The 18,386-nt window shown below is 49.8% G+C and overlaps 2 protein-coding genes across 19 annotated transcripts in view; one reads left to right on the top strand and one right to left on the bottom strand.

The window, feature by feature from the left end:
* LOC109405099 (unconventional myosin-XVIIIa) overlaps positions 1–18,386 on the bottom strand; it is a 1,227,991-nt gene that overhangs the window by 1,154,236 nt on the left and 55,369 nt on the right. For 3 of the 18 annotated variants that reach the window (XM_062861171.1, XM_062861174.1, XM_062861175.1), the window contains one exon: positions 14,241–15,504. The exons of 14 other annotated variants lie outside the window; for them this stretch is intronic. The gene's annotated coding sequence lies outside the window, so the exon portion shown is untranslated. The remainder of the gene's footprint in view (positions 1–14,240; positions 15,505–18,386) is intronic. One more of the 18 variants, XM_062861170.1, reaches the window with a different exon arrangement.
* Positions 1,259–2,023, top strand: LOC134290595 (uncharacterized protein K02A2.6-like). Its single transcript, XM_062857761.1, has one exon. It carries the CDS (start codon positions 1,259–1,261, stop codon positions 2,021–2,023), a length of 765 nt encoding a protein of 254 aa, XP_062713745.1.

Below are 18,386 nucleotides of genomic sequence, written 5' to 3'. Positions count from 1 at the left end.
TTCAAAATCTCATGGAGAGTATTTTGGCTGGTTGCAAAAACACCGTGGTATTTATCGACGACATTATGATTTTCGGCTCAACCGAAGAAGAGCACGATGCTGCGTTAAAGGAAACCTTGAAGGCGTTAAATCAACATGGTGTATTGCTCAACGATTACAAATGTCAGTTCAAGCAGCAAGAAACGGTGTTTCTCGGTCACAAATTGTCTGCTGAAGGCATCGCTCCTGCCGACGAAAAAGTGAAATCGATACTTCAATTCAGAGCCCCAGAAACGAAAGAAGAATTGCGAAGCTTTTTGGGTTTAGTGACGTACGTTTCCAAATTCATACCGGATCTAGCGACCATCAACTATCCACTGCGAACTCTTTTGAAGCGAGAAGCAACCTTCGATTGGAAACCTGAGCATCAAAAATCCTTTGAAGAGCTCAAAATGCGGATTGGCTCGGTATCGCATCTAGGTTATTTTGATCCTAACGATCGAACACTTGTTGTCACCGACGCTTCTGGCGTTGGTTTAGGAGCAGTGCTGATCCAGTTCAAAGGAAACCAACCACGTGTGATATGCTACGCCTCCAAGAGCTTATCTGAGACAGAGAAGAAATATCCCATCATTGAAAAAGAGGCTTTGGGGATAGTTTGGGCAATAGAGAGATTCAGAACATATCTGATGGGCATAACATTTGAACTGGAAACGGACCATCGCCCTCTGGAGACTCTCTTCTCACCAACATCGCGACCAACAGCTAGGATCGAGCGCTGGATTCTACGCGTACAAGCTTTCAAGTTCAAGGTACATGTCTTAGAATAGGAATTTGTTTTAGGTGTTTCAAATGAAATTTAAAACAATTATAGGTTGTATACAGAAAAGGGTCAACGAATATTGCCGACGTTCTTTCGCGTTTGAGTTCCCATGTTGACGATCGTCAATGGGTTGATGAATCAGAGGTATTCATACGGCGTATTACGGTTCAAGCAATTGCATCACTTAGTGAAAGCGATGACAACGAAATATTTGACGCAAACACAGAATGTGTGATTCGATCGGTTCAGGAATGCGCGGCATTAGACATTGCAGAAGTTGTGTCCGAAACTTGTCAAGACCTCGAAATGCAGAAACTCAAAGATTGTATTCTAAGTGATTCCTGGAATGATGATACTCTAAAACATTACTCTGCATTTCGCCTCGAATATTCGTATGTGAACAATCTGATTATGCGAGGAACGAAGCTAGTCATTCCGAAGTCTTTACGGCAAAGAATGTGTCAGTTGGCTCACGAGGGCCACCCTGGTCAATCCATGATGAAGCGAAGGTTACGTGATCGTTGCTGGTGGCCTGGTATTGATCAGGATGCCGTTAAAGTTTGTGAGAATTGCGAGGGTTGCAGGCTTGTTCAAATTCCCGACCCTCCAGAACCAATGTCGCGTCGCCAATTGCCGGATAAACCTTGGGTGGATATTGCAATCGACTTCTTGGGTCCCATGCCAACCGGCGAATACGTGCTGGTAGTAATAGATTATTATAGCCGCTTCATGGAATTGGAAATTATGACCAAGATCACTGCCTTTGAAACCATCAAACGGCTCAACCGAATTTTCCGAACCTGGGGACCTCCAAGGACGATTACATTAGATAATGCAAAACAGTTCGTTTCGACCGAGTTTGAAGAATTCTGCAAAAATAATGGAGTCCATTTGAATCATACTTCACCGTACTGGCCACAAGCCAACGGTGAAGTAGAGCGGCAAAATAGATCATTGTTAAAACGAATGAGAATTTCTCACGCGTTGTACGATGATTGGAAAGCAGAACTTCATCAATATCTGCAGCTCTACAACAATACTCCACACTCGGTTACAGGAGTCTCACCGAACGAACTATTGCAGAACCGGAAAGTTCGGACGACGACCTGGAAACGATACCACCTAGCACTGACTTGGAGCGCAAGACGTTCGGAAAAGAGCGGGAAGATGCCAAACGTAGAGCGAGGACCAGTGAAATCGTCGTTGGTGACACCGTGTTAATGAGGAACCTCCTTCCAGCAAACAAGCTTTCCACGAATTTCTTGAAAGAGAAATTTACAGTGATTGATAAGCGAGGTCCTAATATGACAGTTCGATCTGATGTTTCTGGAAAAACGTTTGATCGAAATATCTCGCACTTCAAACTGATCCCGGCTACAGAAGACGGAGGAGGTAAGCTGGACTTTTCAGAAGATCACCCTGAGTCAAGTGAAACATCAAATGCAGGTAAAGTTTGATTGGAAAGAACGTTGGCTTTCTGGAGTCGTTTAGTTTACATCTTTCAGGAAGTCGAGTAAAACAAATCATGGATAAAAATGCTGATTCGAAGAAAGTTTCATCAACTCAACCTGGACCGGATGTACGCAGATCGACGCGGGTTTTGAGACCTCCGAAAACATTCACTCCTTCAAGATAAGTATAAGCTCTCTGATAACCGTAGATTCTAAGACATATTAAATCATTTAATAAATATTATTTGACTTTCTCCAGGGAAAAGGGGATGTGGTAGATGACTCTATTTATATGTATTCGTTCTGGCTACTTTGGGTTCTCACAGGTATAGGTAGCATGCTTCGGGCTGAATCGATTCAGTCTCTCGCAGGCGTTTGAATGGTGCGGTTCAGAGTATTGCCAGTCTTCGCAGCGCGGGTTTTCAAGGTCATGTTTCTCGGTACCACAATGCCCATTTGCATCACCATCGCCGAAGACGTGGAATGCTACCAACGCAGAAGTACCAGGAGCGTAAGAGATATCGTCAGAGCGAACTCGTTGGCTAAATGGCAGCAAGAGTGGGACAATTCGGCGAATGGCAGGTGGACTCACCGGCTTATCCCTAGCGTGTCAGCGTGAATAGGAAGCATGGGGAGGTGAACTTCCATCTGACGCAGTTCCTGTCCGGCCATGGCTGCTTCAGGAAGTACCTGCACCGGTTTGGGCATGCTCTTTCGCCCTTTTGCCCGGAGTGTGTTAACGTGGAGGAGTCACCGGAACATGTCGTTTTCGAATGCCCCAGGTTCGAAGAAATTCGCGTCTTGCTGGGCGGAGTGACAGTCGACAACATTGTCGAAGAGATGTGTCGCGATGAAAACACGTGGAACGCTGTCGACAGAGCAGTAACGAGGATGCTGTCCGCGCTGCAGAGGAAGTGGCGCGAAGACCAGAGAGCGGCGGAACGCGATCCGGGTAGGCATGATCCACCGCCGGGGACATGAATGAGTCGTCCGTAACGTGGCACCGGTTTTTGGTCGTCGGAGCGCCGGTGAACCGGAAGTCCACCACCAACCGGAATCGCCGGACCGACTTCGACACCTTACTGGTCAGGATAGAAACATCGGTATCGGGAGAACTTCCACCGCCGGGGTTTTTCTCCGTCGGAGTAGGCTAGGGCCACCGCCGGGGACTAGACCGAGTCTATCGCTAAGAAGCACCGGAATTTGGTCGTCGGGGCGCCTGTGAACCGGAAGCCAGTCTCCAACCGGAATCGCAGGAGAGACCTCGGCACCTGTCTGGGAAGAAACGGTTTCGGAAGATGTTCCACTGCCGGGGAACTCTTTGTCGGCGTAGGGTAGATCCACCGTCGGGGACTACACGAGTCGTGCGCGGAAAGCTGGAGTGCAAAATGGCGCAACGGCGGCACGGGGAGGACACCGTTCGGAGCAAGTTAGTAGGATCCGAATGCCTTGCGTGGTATTAGAATAACAAATTGTGTGTATGTTGTACCTATGTGTCGCTGAATGGCGATGTTAGGTACTAACATTAGAACGTGTAGAATAACAAATTTGAAACTAAGCATGTTGTCCGCTTAATGGCGAGCCAACACCAACCGGAGTAAGCAAAATACGAGACGTGTATGAGTATAGATTAGGAGCGACAAAAAGTGCATGAGCACAGTAGCAGAAGAGCGCATGAGCGCATTGCCCCCCCTGAAACAGTCGCATATCAGTGGTACCAGGGGGATCGAGGCATCAAGGTGTAGCAGAGTTTTTCCAATCGGTTTTCTCTGCTGGGGAGGTTGGGAGGAAAAAAAACACACACACACACACACACACACACACCACCAAGTAAAAAAAAAAAAAAAAAAAAAAAAAAAAAAAAAAAACACACACACACACACACACACACACACACACACACACACACACACACACACACACACACACACACACACACACACACACACACACACACACACACACACACACACACACACACACACACACACACACAGCAGGGACGGATGTCCTGGGGCCTGACGCACCCCCCCGCTTGCGAGTCAGCCGCGTAGTTGCCGGCTAAGAATAGGACTACTAACCCCAATTCAAGGTGTCAGGCGACCCGTGCCGAGGAATGAGTGATCGAGGGGGTGAAAAAGATGCTCGATCTTTAACGGAGCCTGTGGGGTACCTGGGCACCCCCCACAGTATGCTGTCCCTTACCGCGTTAATGCAGAGCTCTGGCGTGGTGGACATTATTTCTCGTGCAACTCGTGGGAACAATGAGCAAGAATCAAAAATCAAATATCTTAGGTGGAAGTAGTGGTGCGATCAACCCCTTCGCAAGAAGTGGGTTGATGAGGTCTCCGACAAGGAGAAGCGAGGAGTCAGGTGCTGGTAGCTTACGTAGCTCAAGCGTGGGAGCTCCTGTCCACTCCACGGCAAGCCAGCCGGTGGAGGTCATGGACGGAGCGTGGCTGCTGAGGGCCATAAGCCAAGAAGTTGGTAAAGGACGGCCCGCATTAGAGGTTGCTGAGCACCAGCTTGGCAAAATCATCGACTTTGCGACAACTAAGTCGAATATAAGCAAGGACCTGAAAACGGCCTTGCTTAGACTTAGAGTGTCTGTCGATGAGGCCAAGCAGGAGCACGCGGTGGCGTTGCTGGCTGCTACAGCTGCGGAACCAGCAAAGGAGAATGTGTCGAAGTTTACACAAACAGAGGCCTTCTCCTTCGCAGGTAGTCCGAGGAGTGTGGAAGCGAATGCTCGTGACAAACGTGACAAGCATTCGCAGAAGCGGGCGAGGCAGCCGTCAGGTGAGGAGCTGTCTGGCGGCGCCCGCAAGGCCAGGCGTATAATAACCCCGAAAGCCGGTGGTAACGCTGGAAAGTCGGACCCCAGCCAGGGTTCCCGGAAAGCTGGGAAGGGTGGGCCTGAAAAGGCTGGCCCGTCCCGGAATGAAGGGAATAAGGGGTTGCGACCAATGGTGGGCCCTCAGCAGCCACAGAGCAGGGCGGTCCAAGGAGAAGACCCTCCTTGGACAAAGGTAGAGCGGAAGAAGAAGAAGAAGGTGATTCCGCAGGTAGAAGCGCAGGTCGCCAAGCCAAGGCGTAGGAAGGCAGGTGCCAGGCGCGAAAAAGGTGACGCTATCGTCATCAAGACCGAACAGTCGAAATACTCGGACGTCTTGAAGGCGATGAGGTGCGACGCCAAGCTCGAGGGTCTTGGAGCCGATGTACGCAGTATCAGACGTACTCGTACGGGCGAAATGATCCTGGAGCTTAAGCGCCAGAAGGATCACAAGGGCGCCGCCTACAAGAGGCTGGCAGAAGAGGTCCTTGGTGATGGAGTGGAGGTGAGGGCTCTTACGCATGAGGCGACTCTGAAGGTCAAAGACCTAGACGAGATCACCGAAGCGGAAGAGCTCGTCACGGCACTGCGGCAACAGTGCGATGTTCAGGTGGCCGCCACAGCCGTCAGGCTGCGGAAGGGGCCAGCAGGGACACAGATAGCTCTGGTTCAGCTACCTGTGGCGGATGTTAAAAAATCCGTTAAAGTAGGGAGTATTAAGGTGGGCTGGTGTGTTTGTCACCTGACATTCCACGAGCCACCTGAGGTTTGCTTCAGGTGTCTGGAACCAGGACACAAGTCGTGGGACTGCAAAGGCCCCGACAGGCGCAAACTGTGTAGGCGATGCGGCGCTGAAGGTCATAAGGCCCAAAGCTGCACGAGTCCGCCCATCTGCATGATCTGTACCGGGAAAACCTCGAAAAACAGACATGCGATGGGTGGTCCAGGGTGCCCGGCCTTTAAGAAAGCCGCAGTGAGCAACAAATCACAGTGCAGGTAACGCAGCTGAACCTGAACCACTGTGATGCGGCTCAGCAACTGCTTTGTCAGGCGGTTTCTGAGTGGGAGACGGATATCGCCATCATTTCGGATCCATACCGAGTACCCGCCGGCAACGGCAACTGGGCCTCGGATGGGACCAGGAAAATGGCGGCGATATGGACGACGGGTAAATACCCCGTGCAGGAGTTGGTGTCTACTACCTATGAGGGCTTCGTGGTCGCCAAAGTAAACGGGGTCTTCTTCTGTAGCTGTTATGCGCCTCCGCGGTGGCCGATCGAGCGGTTCACGCAAATGCTGGACCGCTTAACGACCGTGCTAACAGGGCGAAGGCCGGTGGTAATAGCGGGTGACTTTAATGCCTGGGCTGTGGAATGGGGAAGCCGTTTCACGAACCAGCGGGGTCAGATCCTGCTAGAAACACTGGCCATCTTAGATGTCGACTTGGCTAACGTCGGTACCAAGAGTACCTATAGTCGAAACGGAGCGGAGTCAATTATTGACGTGACCTTTTGTAGTCCTGGCCTAACAAGTAGTTCGAACTGGAGAGTAGATGATGGCTACACTCACAGCGACCACCTGGCGGTTCGCTACAGTATCGACTACAACAACAGCAGACAGCGGATAGAAGAAGAGGCGGCTAGGCCAAGGCCAAGCCCTCGTAGGTGGAAGACATCATACTTCGACGAAGAGGTATTTAGGGAAGCGCTCCGCCGTGAGCGAAACTTACTCGGTTTAGACGGCGACGAGCTGGTAGCGGTGCTCTCACGTGCGTGTGATGCGACCATGCCTAGGAGAGTCCACCCTAGAAATGGGAGGCCACCGGCTTACTGGTGGACCGACGCGATTGCGGACCTGCGCCGCGCCTGCCTACGGGCTAGGCGGCGGATGCAGCGAGCACGATCAGAGGAAGAGCGAAACGAACGGCGGGTGGTGTTCGCCGCTGCAAAAGCCGCGCTCAAGACCGAGATAAGAGCAAGCAAGAAGGCCTGCTTTGAGGGTCTCTGTCAGAGCGCCAATACGACCCCGTGGGGTGATGCCTACAGGATCGTTATGGCCAAGACGAGAGGTGTGATGGCTCCTACAGAGCAATCTCCAGAGATGTTGGAGGGGATCATTGGAGGACTTTTTCCGCGTCATGATCCTAGTCCTTGGCCTCCTTTCGTAGGACAGCCGGGGACTGGGGCTGGCGATGAGGAAAGGGTCACCGATGTGGAACTTGCGGGGATAGCTAAGTCCCTTAGCGTAGGTAAGGCCCCAGGTCCGGACGGAGTTCCGAACCTGGCCTTAAAAGTAGCTATTGCAGAAGCTCCCGAGATGTTCAGGTCTGCTATGCAGAAATGCCTGGACGAGGGAGTTTTCCCAGAAGCTTGGAAGAGGCAGAGCCTGGTACTATTGCCAAAGGCGGGGAAACCACCCGGAGACCCGTCGGCATATAGACCAATATGCTTGATTGACACGGCGGGGAAGGTGCTCGAAAAGATCATCCTCAATAGAATGTTGAAGTTCACTGAGGGCGTAAATGGTCTCTCGAGCAACCAGTATGGCTTCCGGAAGGGGAGGTCCACCGTAGACGCTATCTTGTCGGTTACAAAAACCGCCGAGAAAGCACTCGAGCCTAAGAGGAGGGGAATTCGCTTTTGCGGGGTAGTGACTCTGGATGTAAGGAATGCATTTAATAGCGCCAGTTGGGCTGCTATTGCTGATGCGCTCTTGCGTCTGGGGATACCGGAGTACTTGTACAAGATTCTCGGAAGCTACTTCCAGAATCGCGTACTAGTATACGACACGGAGGTGGGTCGGAAGTGCTTTCACATAACCTCAGGAGTCCCGCAAGGTTCCATCCTGGGTCCGGTGTTATGGAATGTCATGTACGACGAGGTGTTGAGGTTAGAGTACCCAGTGGGAGTGGTGATTGTCGGATTTGCCGACGATATTACGCTCGAAGTCTACGGTGAAACGATCGAGGAGGTGAAGTTGACTACCGACCACTCGATCAAGGTTGTGGAGGCGTGGATGCGGTCCAGAAAACTGGAGCTGGCCCACCACAAGACAGAGGTGACGGTTGTGAACAACATGCAGTCGGCGCAGCAGACGGAGATCAGTGTAGGAGAGTGCACTATCCTGTCGAAGCGCTCTGTCAAGCACTTGGGCGTGATGATCGACGATAAGCTTACCTTCGGTAGCCACGTCGATTATGCCTGTAAAAGAGCCTCCACAGCTATTGCGGCACTGTCCCGGATGATGTCCAATAGCTCAGCGGTGTACGCCAGTAAGCGCAAGCTTCTGGCTAGTGTTGCTACGTCCATACTTAGGTATGGCGGCCCGGCGTGGGGTACCGCGCTAAGTACTGAATGCTACCGACGGAAGCTGGAAAGTACTTACAGGCTTATGTGTCTGAGGGTTGCAAGCGCGTACCGTACCGTGTCACACGACGCTCTCTGTGTCATTACTGGTATGGTGCCCATCAGCATTCTTATCAGTGAGGATATGGAGTGCTTCGAAATGCGCGGCACAAGAGGCATACGCAAGACTGTCAGGATGGCCTCTATGGTCAAATGGCAGCGCGCGTGGGACAGTTCCACCAAAGGAAGGTGGACCCATAGGTTGATACCGAGGGTAGATAGTTGGATTAATAGGCGCCATGGGGAAGTTTCATTCCACCTGACACAGGTCCTTACAGGCCATGGTTGCTTCCGACAGTATCTACACCGTTTCGGGCATGCGGATTCTCCCGAATGCCCAGTGTGCAATGGTTTAGAGGAAACGGCGGAACACGTTTTGTTCGTGTGCCCGCGTTTTCGCACAATGCGTGACCGCATGCTTGCCACATGCGGGGAGGACACAACTCCGGACAACTTGGTCCAGAGAATGTGTAGGGATGAGATTAGCTGGAATGCCGTTTCAACGGCTATCACCCATATCGTCTGGGAGCTACAAAGGAGGTGGCGCGTGGACTCGGAGAATGGCTAGTCCAGATGCAGTACAAGAGGTGGTCCAGGGGTTCGAAGTCGGCTTCGTAGGTCATACCGGTGCCCTGCGGTCGAGATCGACCCTTACAGCGATTAAGTGGCCGCGGAGAGGAAGTCCCGGTAGCGGTGCTGTCGTGGCGTCGGTCTACTGGGTTGGATCTGAGCCCGCGGTTGGAAAGGGGTCCCCGGCAAGGGTCGGGGTAGGTGAGACCCTGCTGTCTGCAACCTACGGATGCAGCTGATAAGGCCTGAAGGGTAGTGATACCCTTGCCTTCAGCAGGTCAGATCGGGTTGCATGTGGGCATCAGTTCTTGATGTCCGCTCAGCAGTAGGGCGCGGGCGGGGTTGACCCTGCCCGCCTTCCGTGGACAAAGGGAGTGGCGAGGACCACTCGGGAAACTGGCTAAGCGCCAGCATGCTATCGTGATGGACTCTCCAGTGCGAGTCATCGATGTTCGTTGCTGCTAGGCTACGGCAGCTAACCTTGAGGGTGCGATATGCACTAGCCCCTCTCTGAAGCAATACCTTCTTGGTGGTTCCGGAGAGACGTAGGGTTTGGCGACCATAGGAATGTGTTTTAGTGGGTCGAGGAGAGAGTAGTCCTGGCTTCTACCGGCATTGTAGAAGACGGCCTCATCCCCACACTACCCTAACCTTCCTGTTAGGGTGTCTGATGAGCAGATTTATCCCCCTATGGTTTAGAAGGAAAAAAAAAAACACACACACACACACACACACACACACACACACACACACACACACACACACACACACACACACACACACACGATCAGAGGAAGAGCGAAACGAACGGCGGGTGGTGTTCGCCGCTGCAAAAGCCGCGCTTAAGACCGAGATAAGAGCAAGCAAAAAGGCCTGCTTTGAGGGTCTCTGTCAGAGTGCCAATACGAACCCGTGGGGTGACGCCTACAGGATCGTTATGGCCAAGACGAGAGGTGTGATGGCTCCTACAGAGCAATCTCCAGAGATGTTGGAGGGGATCATTGGAGGACTTTTTCCGCGTCATGATCCTAGTCCTTGGCCTCCTTTCGTAGGACAGCCGGGGACTGGGGCTGGCGATGAGGAGAGGGTCACCGATGTGGAACTTGCGGGGATAGCTAAGTCCCTTAGCGGGGGGCCTTACCCAGGTCCGGACGGAGTTCCGAACCTGGCCTTAAAAGTAGCTATTGCAGAGGCTCCCGAGATGTTCAGGTCTGCTATGCAGAAATGCCTGGACGAGGGAGTTTTCCCAGAAGCTTGGAAGAGGCAGAGCCTGGTACTATTGCCAAAGGCGGGGAAACCACCCGGAGACCCGTCGGCATATAGACCAATATGCTTGATTGACACGGCGGGGAAGGTGCTCGAAAAGATCATCCTCAATAGAATGTTGCGGTTCACCGAGGGCGAAAATGGTCTTTCGAGTAACCAGTACGGCTTCCGGAAGGGGAGGTCCACCGTAGACGCTATCTTGTCGGTTACAAAAACCGCCGAGAAAGCACTCGAGCCTAAGAGGAGGGGAATTCGCTTTTGCGCGGTAGTGACTCTGGATGTAAGGAATGCGTTTAATAGCGCCAGCTGGTCTGCTATTGCCGATGCGCTCTTGCGTCTGGGGATACCGGAGTACCTGTACAAGATTCTCGGAAGTTACTTTCAGAATCGTGTACTAGTCTACGACACGGAGGTGGGTCGGAAGTGCTTTCACATAACCTCAGGAGTCCCGCAAGGTTCCATCCTGGGTCCGGTGTTATGGAATGTCATGTACGACGAGGTGTTGAGGTTAGAGTATCCAGTGGGAGTGGTGATTGTCGGATTTGCCGACGACATTACGCTCGAAGTCTACGGTGAAACGATCGAGGAGGTAAAGTTGACTACCAACCACTCGATCAAGGTTGTGGAGGCGTGGATGCGGTCCAGGAAACTGGAGCTGGCTCACCACAAGACAGAGGTGACGGTTGTTAACAACCTGAAGTCGGAGCAGCAGACGGAGATCAGTGTAGGAGAGTGTACTATCCTGTCAAAGCGCTCCGTCAAACACTTGGGCGTGATGATCGACGATAAGCTTACCTTCGGTAGCCACGTCGATTATGCCTGTAAAAGAGCCTGTAACAAGTGTCAGTGTAACGTCCAGTATTGATGAGATTTGTCGCGTTTAGTATTCGTTAAATTTTGTTAAAAAAAAAGAAAACGTTTGTAGTTAGGTTAAGTATCACGTCCCGAAATCCCACGCACGCAGCCGTCACTACACTGACCCATGTAAGGACGACGGTAGTTCCGCTAGTCACCACCAGGCTGCACAGGACTGCACGAATGGGCGGCCATGGGGGTGGCGAAATGGGCGGCCATGGGAGGCGAACTGGGTGGCCATGATGAGGAGGAACTTCGGTACTTACGACGGGTCAATGGCCAATGGTTCGGGGTCAACGATCTTCAAAACGGAGGATCATTAGCCTGGTGATCTTCAGAGACAACAGTCATTTGAAAAGTTGGTAGAAGGAAAGTTTGTTGAAGAAAAGTAAAGTTGGCAGGAAGTCTAGTGGGAGAAGTTAATAGAAAGAGTTGAAAGCACGGAAAAGTGGAAAGAAGGAGAAAAGGAAAGTGGAGAAGTTGGAGCAATCCGGACATCCAGGTAAATTCCGTAACAATACCCCGAACCTAGCCCATCCGTATAGTGCTTAACCCGCCATCGCGATTCTCCCATTGTGCCCACAGGACCTCGCGGTTTTTATTTTAAAATCGAACTTTGCGGTATCTTTTGGAGCCACACCGCAGCGTAGACCCTACTCAACTTTTTGTAGTGCGTCCGCATCACCCTTGTACCCGATACAACCACCAAGCGCGCCGACGAACCCAGGCTTTTTCCAGTGACTCTACGGATCACTGAAGCCTCGAGTCCGTCACCACACTCGAGGGGCGCACGGGACAGAAGGAAGGTCCGCGAGAGGCTGCAGCCAACGAGAGAGAAGGAAGGAGAAGAATTGCCCGCCCCCTGGCCCAGGAAGGAGAGAAGGAGCTAGTGGACAGGCGAAAGGAGCGGCAGCGTAGGCGTGCAGTGCGCGGGGCCCCAGAAGCAGTGAAGAAAAGTAGCGTGTATAAGGTAGGACTAGTCCTTAAGAACGTGGGAGGCGTCGTCCAGTGTTAAGGGCGGACGCCAAAAAGCTAGGAGGGAGAAAGCTAGGAGGAAGGAAAGTAGGACGTCAGGAAGTGAATAAAGGTGTACACGAGACCGTCAATATAAGGAGTTTTGCTTTGCCGAATCTACAAGTGTTTTCATTTCGCGGAGTGTCACGAGCGTCTTGCCGACCCTGAGGCTTGAAGACGGGGGTTTCATCCTTGCTGAGAGTAACACGGCCCTTGCTCAGTTACACTTTGGCGCCCAACGTGAATTGTCTTTGGCATTCCGTGCTAGGGAAACACTTAAGATTTGATAACTTTTCGTTGCGGAGGTCTCTGGGAAATCCTTGAAATCACTTACCGAATTGACGTCACGAACTACTTTGGAGTTGTGCAGGACTTGTAATCATTGTTCTCATAACGGAGGTCTTGTAAGTCCCAAGTGGCAAGATAGCTACCAACTATTGTTGAGAAATAATTTGAAACAGCAGGAGATTATTACAGCTAACTTTCGCGGAAAAATTCCGGAATTTATCTTGATCAGTGTGTTTCGGAAGAGCGTAATAAAACACCGAGCAAACTAGGCACTTTATTTCAATTTTAACCAGGTGAAGTTGGTGAACAATACTTAGGACTCTTTTTTAATTATTTGCTGCTTTCATTAGGAAGCGAGAACAAATTTAGGATTTTTCAATTGCTTTCCACAAGCGGAAGCGGCTATAAAACTAGACACTTTTTAATTTTTTACAGCTGCGTGCTGATAATTAGGTTCTTTTTAAATTCTACTGATTTCCGGTGGATAAATCTTCCAACCATGGAGATGACCGTGCTGCGTGCGCAGTACAACGCGCTGAATACTGCTCACCTCACCGTGGATGAACTCGAACATGAGTTGATGATCCGCAAGATGGACAAAATTGCTCCTCGCGCCAGCCTGGAGAGAGCGTTGCGAAACCGGCTGAAAGAAGAAGATGGTCAGTCGAATAATGCGTACGATTTTAGTAAGGTAGACGTAGTTGAGGAGTTAGAAACCTGTGACGATAAACTGAATTCCATAAAAGCGTTTTTAGAGAACAGACGGTCAAAGAAAGCTCCGGATCAGTGTTTCAAAAACCGATTGATTTACATTCTTTTCCGAATGGAGAGATTGCGGAATCGGGAGCTGAATGACGAGAGTCTGAACGGACTAGCCGTAGTTGCGGGTGAGTGTTTGAGACTGTTGAGTACATTCTTCTCGGCAGCCTCACACTTACCAGAGGTTAGAGCAGCGGAACTAGCAATCGTGAATGAAAGCTTGAGTCGACTGCGAGAAGGTTTAGGACAAACAAATCAAGAGCGCGAGGAGGATAGAGCGGAGATTGTCAACGTTGAAGAAGAGGAAGTAGATAGAGTTCAGGCACCTCAGGTGGCGGAGAAAGAGATTCCGGTGGTCGAAAGCCACAGTGAGGAGGTAGAAAAAGTAGGTGCACCTGAGGAGGTAGAAAAGCTGAAGGTAGAACAGGCTAAGCTGACCGCCGAGAATAAGCAGTTGTTAGAAGTAGTCGGTCAGTTGTTGCAGCGTATCGAAATTCTTGAGGCTGAACGGCCAAAACAGAATTTACCGGTACCAGAGCAACCGGCGAAAACGCTGAACAGTACCCAATTAGGTGAAACTGAAAGGATCCAACCAAAATCCTCTCAGCAGGAACCTACGGATTTTCTGAAGTGGTTGAAGGACAGGAATAGTTCGATTAGCAGTTCAGAGCATGCAGTAGAACCAAGAAAGGTAGTGGTTGTTCCTAGCCAACCGAAATCGTCAGAAAGAGAAAGGTCGAGGTCAAACAGCAACCGGTTGCCGGTGCACAAATGGACGATTCGGTACGACGGCATGGACAACGGAAAACGCCTGAATGAGTTTGTGAAGGAGGTTGAATTTAATGCTCGTTCAGAGGGGTTCTCTGACGATGAACTCTTTCAGAGTGCTCATCATCTGTTCACTCACAAAGCCAGAGCCTGGTTCATGGAGGTGAACGGAAATTATGAATTAGGGTCTTGGAAGGAGTTAGTGCGCGAACTAAAAAACGAATTCTTACCGATTGACATCGATTACGTATACGAACGACAGGCGTACAACCGGAAACAGGGTGCCAAGGAAAAGTTTCAGGACTATTACTTGGACATGGTCCGTATTTTCCGCGGTATGTCCAGTTCCTGGGACGATAGGCGCAAGTTTGATGTGCTCTTCCGCAATACGCGTGAGGACGTCCGTATCGCCATGCTTGCGGCCGGTGTAAACGACGTACCTAAAATGAAAGAGTTCGGTAAGAAGTTTGACGCAATTAACTGGCAACTATACCAGAGAAACGATAGGTTCCCAAATAGGCCGATTCGGGTAGACGAGATTAACAACCACCGACAGAATTTCCCAAACCGACAAGACAGATACAGAAGAGACGAACAGGATAGAAGAAAAGAAGCAGGCAGGTTTGAACAGAAGTTCAGTAAAGGAAATGGACAGAAGAGTTTTTGGAAACAACGAGATTCAGGACAGGAACATCACAAGAGGGAAGAGTACAAAAAAGTAGAAAAATCTGATGGGAAACCACAGAACCCTCAAAGACAGAAAAGTCCAGTTCCTGGACCGAGTGGTTCGAATGCCTTGCAGCGTATAGTCAAGGCATACATTCCAATTAAAAAGGGCATTTGCTTCAATTGCCATGAAAATGATCACGGTTTTGAGGAATGTCCGAAAGAGAAACATACTTTTTGTTTCAAATGTGGGTTCCCTGGATTCACTTTGAAAAACTGCCCTTACTGTCAGGCAAAAAACCTGCAAGAGACTGCTCAATGAGGCAAGCCAGTCTCCCACTCAACTTTAAAAGTCCTCATGAAAATCTCGCGTCAAATCCTCCAGAAATATTAAACGAACTCGGCTATGAGCAGGTACTCGGGGATCACTCAGTTTGTGAGGAGATTGCCACCATTGTCACTCTGAGTAACGATCCGAGACCATTTGCAAAGGTCGAGATTCTAGGTATTCCTGTGATTGGGTTGTTAGACAGCGGGGCAGAGAGGACTGTGTTAGGTGTAGGGAGTAGAAAACTGATTAGTTCGCTAAAGCTGAAAATTAAACCCACGAACACGAACCTGAGAACAGCAGCAGGAGAGAACTTAGAAGTAATAGGTGCAGTAGACATTCCATTTAGTTTCAACGGAGAGACGAAGATCTTACCCGTAGTGATTGCTCCAAAACTCAATCGCAGATGCATCCTAGGGTACGATTTTTGGCGTAAATTTGGCATTCGTCCGACGTTTAGCCAATCCGTCGAAGCCGTTGACGAGGACACCCACAGAGAGCTGGAAGAAGAAGAACAGTTGAGTGAAGAGCAAATTCAGCAGTTAGAGGAGGTGAAAAAGTTGTTCTTGGTAGCAAGTCCGGGAAATTTTGGCAAGACAGATCTGATCAAGCATCGGATCGAGTTCAAAGAGGAGTTTCAGGGTGCGGAGCCCGTTCGGAAAAATCCGTATCCCTGGAGCCCAGAAATTCAGAAGAAAATTAATAATTCCGTCGACAAAATGCTCCAAGATAACATCATCGAACCTTCTGACTCTGACTGGGCTCTGCCTGTGGTGCTAGTTAAAAAGCGAGACAGTGAAGAAGTCAGGTTGTGCCTTGACGCTAGAAAGCTCAATGAGCGCACCAGAAGGGATGCGTACCCCCTTCCCCATCAAAACCGAATTTTAAGCCATTTAGGACCTTTTAAGTATCTGTCCACTATCGATCTGTCCCAGGCATTTTTACAGGTGCCCTTGGAACAAGAATCCCGTAAATTTACGGCATTTTCTATTCCAGGGAAGGGTTTGTACCAGTTTACGCGTTTACCGTTTGGACTCGTGAACAGCCCAGCCACCTTAAGCAAACTAATGGACCGTGTGCTAGGGTATGGTGCCCTGGAACCCTTTATTTTTGTGTACCTGGATGATATTGTAGTGGCCAGTCATACGTTTGAGGAGCACATACAAAAACTGCGAGAACTCGCGAGACGTCTCAAGGGTGCAAATTTGTACATCAACCTTAAGAAGTCGAACTTTTACTGCCAAGAACTGCCCTACTTGGGCTACATTTTATCCCGAGAAGGTCTTAGACCTAACCCAGATCGAGTCCAAGCGATCTTGGGCTTTGAGGTCCCTAAATCGGTACGTTCATTAAGACGATTCCTCGGTATGGTCAATTACTACCGTAGGTTCATCGACAAATTTAGTGAACTCACTGCACCTCTCACAGACTTGCTTAAAAACAAGCCGAAGAGAGTGCAGTGGAACAACGCAGCAAATGAAGCTTTCAAGGCCATCAAAGAGAGGCTGATCTCAGCGCCTGTGATGGCCAATCCAGACTTTAGTTTGTCTTTTTGTGTCCAAACAGACGCAAGTGACACGGCAATCGCTGGAGTTCTCACGCAGGTCCAAAATGGGGAGGAAAGGGTAATTGCATACCATTCCGAGAAGTTGAAGGGTGCGGAACTGAATTATCATGCAGCGGAGAAGGAGGGTTTAGCCGCCCTTCGTTGCATTGATAAATTTAGGTGCTACATTGAGGGCACACATTTCACCTTGATGACCGATTCATCAGCGTTGACCTTCATCATGAAGGCTAAATGGAGGTCATCGTCACGACTGAGTAGGTGGAGCATCACTCTACAACAGTATGACATGGAGGTGAAGCACAGGAAAGGCAAGGACAACATTGTGCCAGATGCCCTGTCTCGATCCATCGAAGCTCTAGAAGTAGAGGATGACGACGAGTGGTACATAAATCTGTTTAATTCTGTCGAAGAAAATCCGGAAAACAATATGGATTTCCGGATCGACAGCGGCAAATTGTACAAGCTAGTGTCAGCTCGGTCAGATGTCCTGGACTACAGCTTCCAGTGGAAAGAATGTGTTCCAGAATCGTCTCGCCAACAAATCATGACACAGGAGCATGATGATAACTTGCACATCGGCTTCGAAAAATGTATCGATAAACTTAAAAGGCGGTACTATTGGCCTCGAATGAGTGCCGACCTTAAAAAGTACATTGGTAGGTGCGTTTCCTGCAAGGAAAACAAACCATCCACAGTTTCAACCGCACCCGAAATGGGCCAACAACGGATTGCGACCAAACCATTCCATTTGCATGGACTACATTCAGTCTCTTCCTCGGTGTTAGCCCGAACAAGCTATACCCTGCTTAAGCCGATACACGGATAAACGGTCACCCGGTTGCGAGAAGGCTACTGTACCAAACAGCGTCGAACAATGAGAGGTGATGGGAATGACAGCGATGATTTGGCACAAATGAAAAAGCAAACAGTAGAACAGTGAACCACCTTAGCTTGTTGAATTTAGTAAAATCATTATATTTACGGACATATTGGGCAATTAACAGAATTTCTTTAACAAATAATTGTAGTTCACATACTTGTGTAGTTGCGAAAATAATTGTTCATTGCACCGTTAATTGTAATTATCCTCTGTTCACCATATCGTGGATAGAGAGTATAATAATATTTGCCCATTTGTTGATCGACCAGGGGTAGCAGAGAGTGAGAAAGTTCACCGATAATGTAAGAACACTATAGATTGCGGATTTTGTATTCTAGACTAAAGTTACATTTGTTTTTATAGCTTTATAGCGTTTTCGAATAAACAGAACTGCTGAAAGAGTCGTGATTTCTTTACTGCTACTCCGACGTGACAACAAAATCTATAAAGATTATCGCCGATACATCGATTGTGTCCAGGCTTCAGAACGAATCACTGGAGAGACAGTTCACGATGGCAACCAGCACGGATTGGCAGAACTGCATTGCCTGTAACAAGCCGGATCGGGAAGAGAATTTGGTAGCCTGTGATGCCTGTAAGGATCGGTACCATTTCTCATGCGCTTCGGTGGACGACGGCGTCCGAGATAGATGCTGGTCATGCAGCAGGTGTGCTTCTGCCATACTCGTGGATGACGTGTCGAGATCCGGTAAATCCAGCAAGTCCAGCAAAAGCAGTCGGTCGTTGAGGATTAAGCTTCAGCTAATGAAGATTGAGGAGGAGCGTAAGGCCGAAGAGAAGCTCATGCTGCAACGGCAAGAGCTTGAAAAGGAGCGCCAAGAAAAGGCTTTGCTCGAGAAAGCGTCCATCGAGAAAAGGTACCGCGAAGAAAAGTACGCTCTGTTGATGGCTGAAGCGAGTGAAGACGACGGTGA

The sequence above is a fragment of the Aedes albopictus genome, chromosome 3 (assembly GCF_035046485.1).
Source record: "Aedes albopictus strain Foshan chromosome 3, AalbF5, whole genome shotgun sequence".
Lineage (NCBI taxonomy): Eukaryota > Metazoa > Arthropoda > Insecta > Diptera > Culicidae > Aedes > Aedes albopictus.
Note: the sequence above shows the minus strand (reverse complement) of the source record. Positions and strands in the feature narration are given on the sequence as shown.

Excerpts from the sequence above, each read along its gene's own strand:
- LOC134290595 (XM_062857761.1), top strand. The coding sequence starts at position 1,259 with ATGTGTCAGTTGGCTCACGAGGGCCACCCTGGTCAATCCATGATGAAG.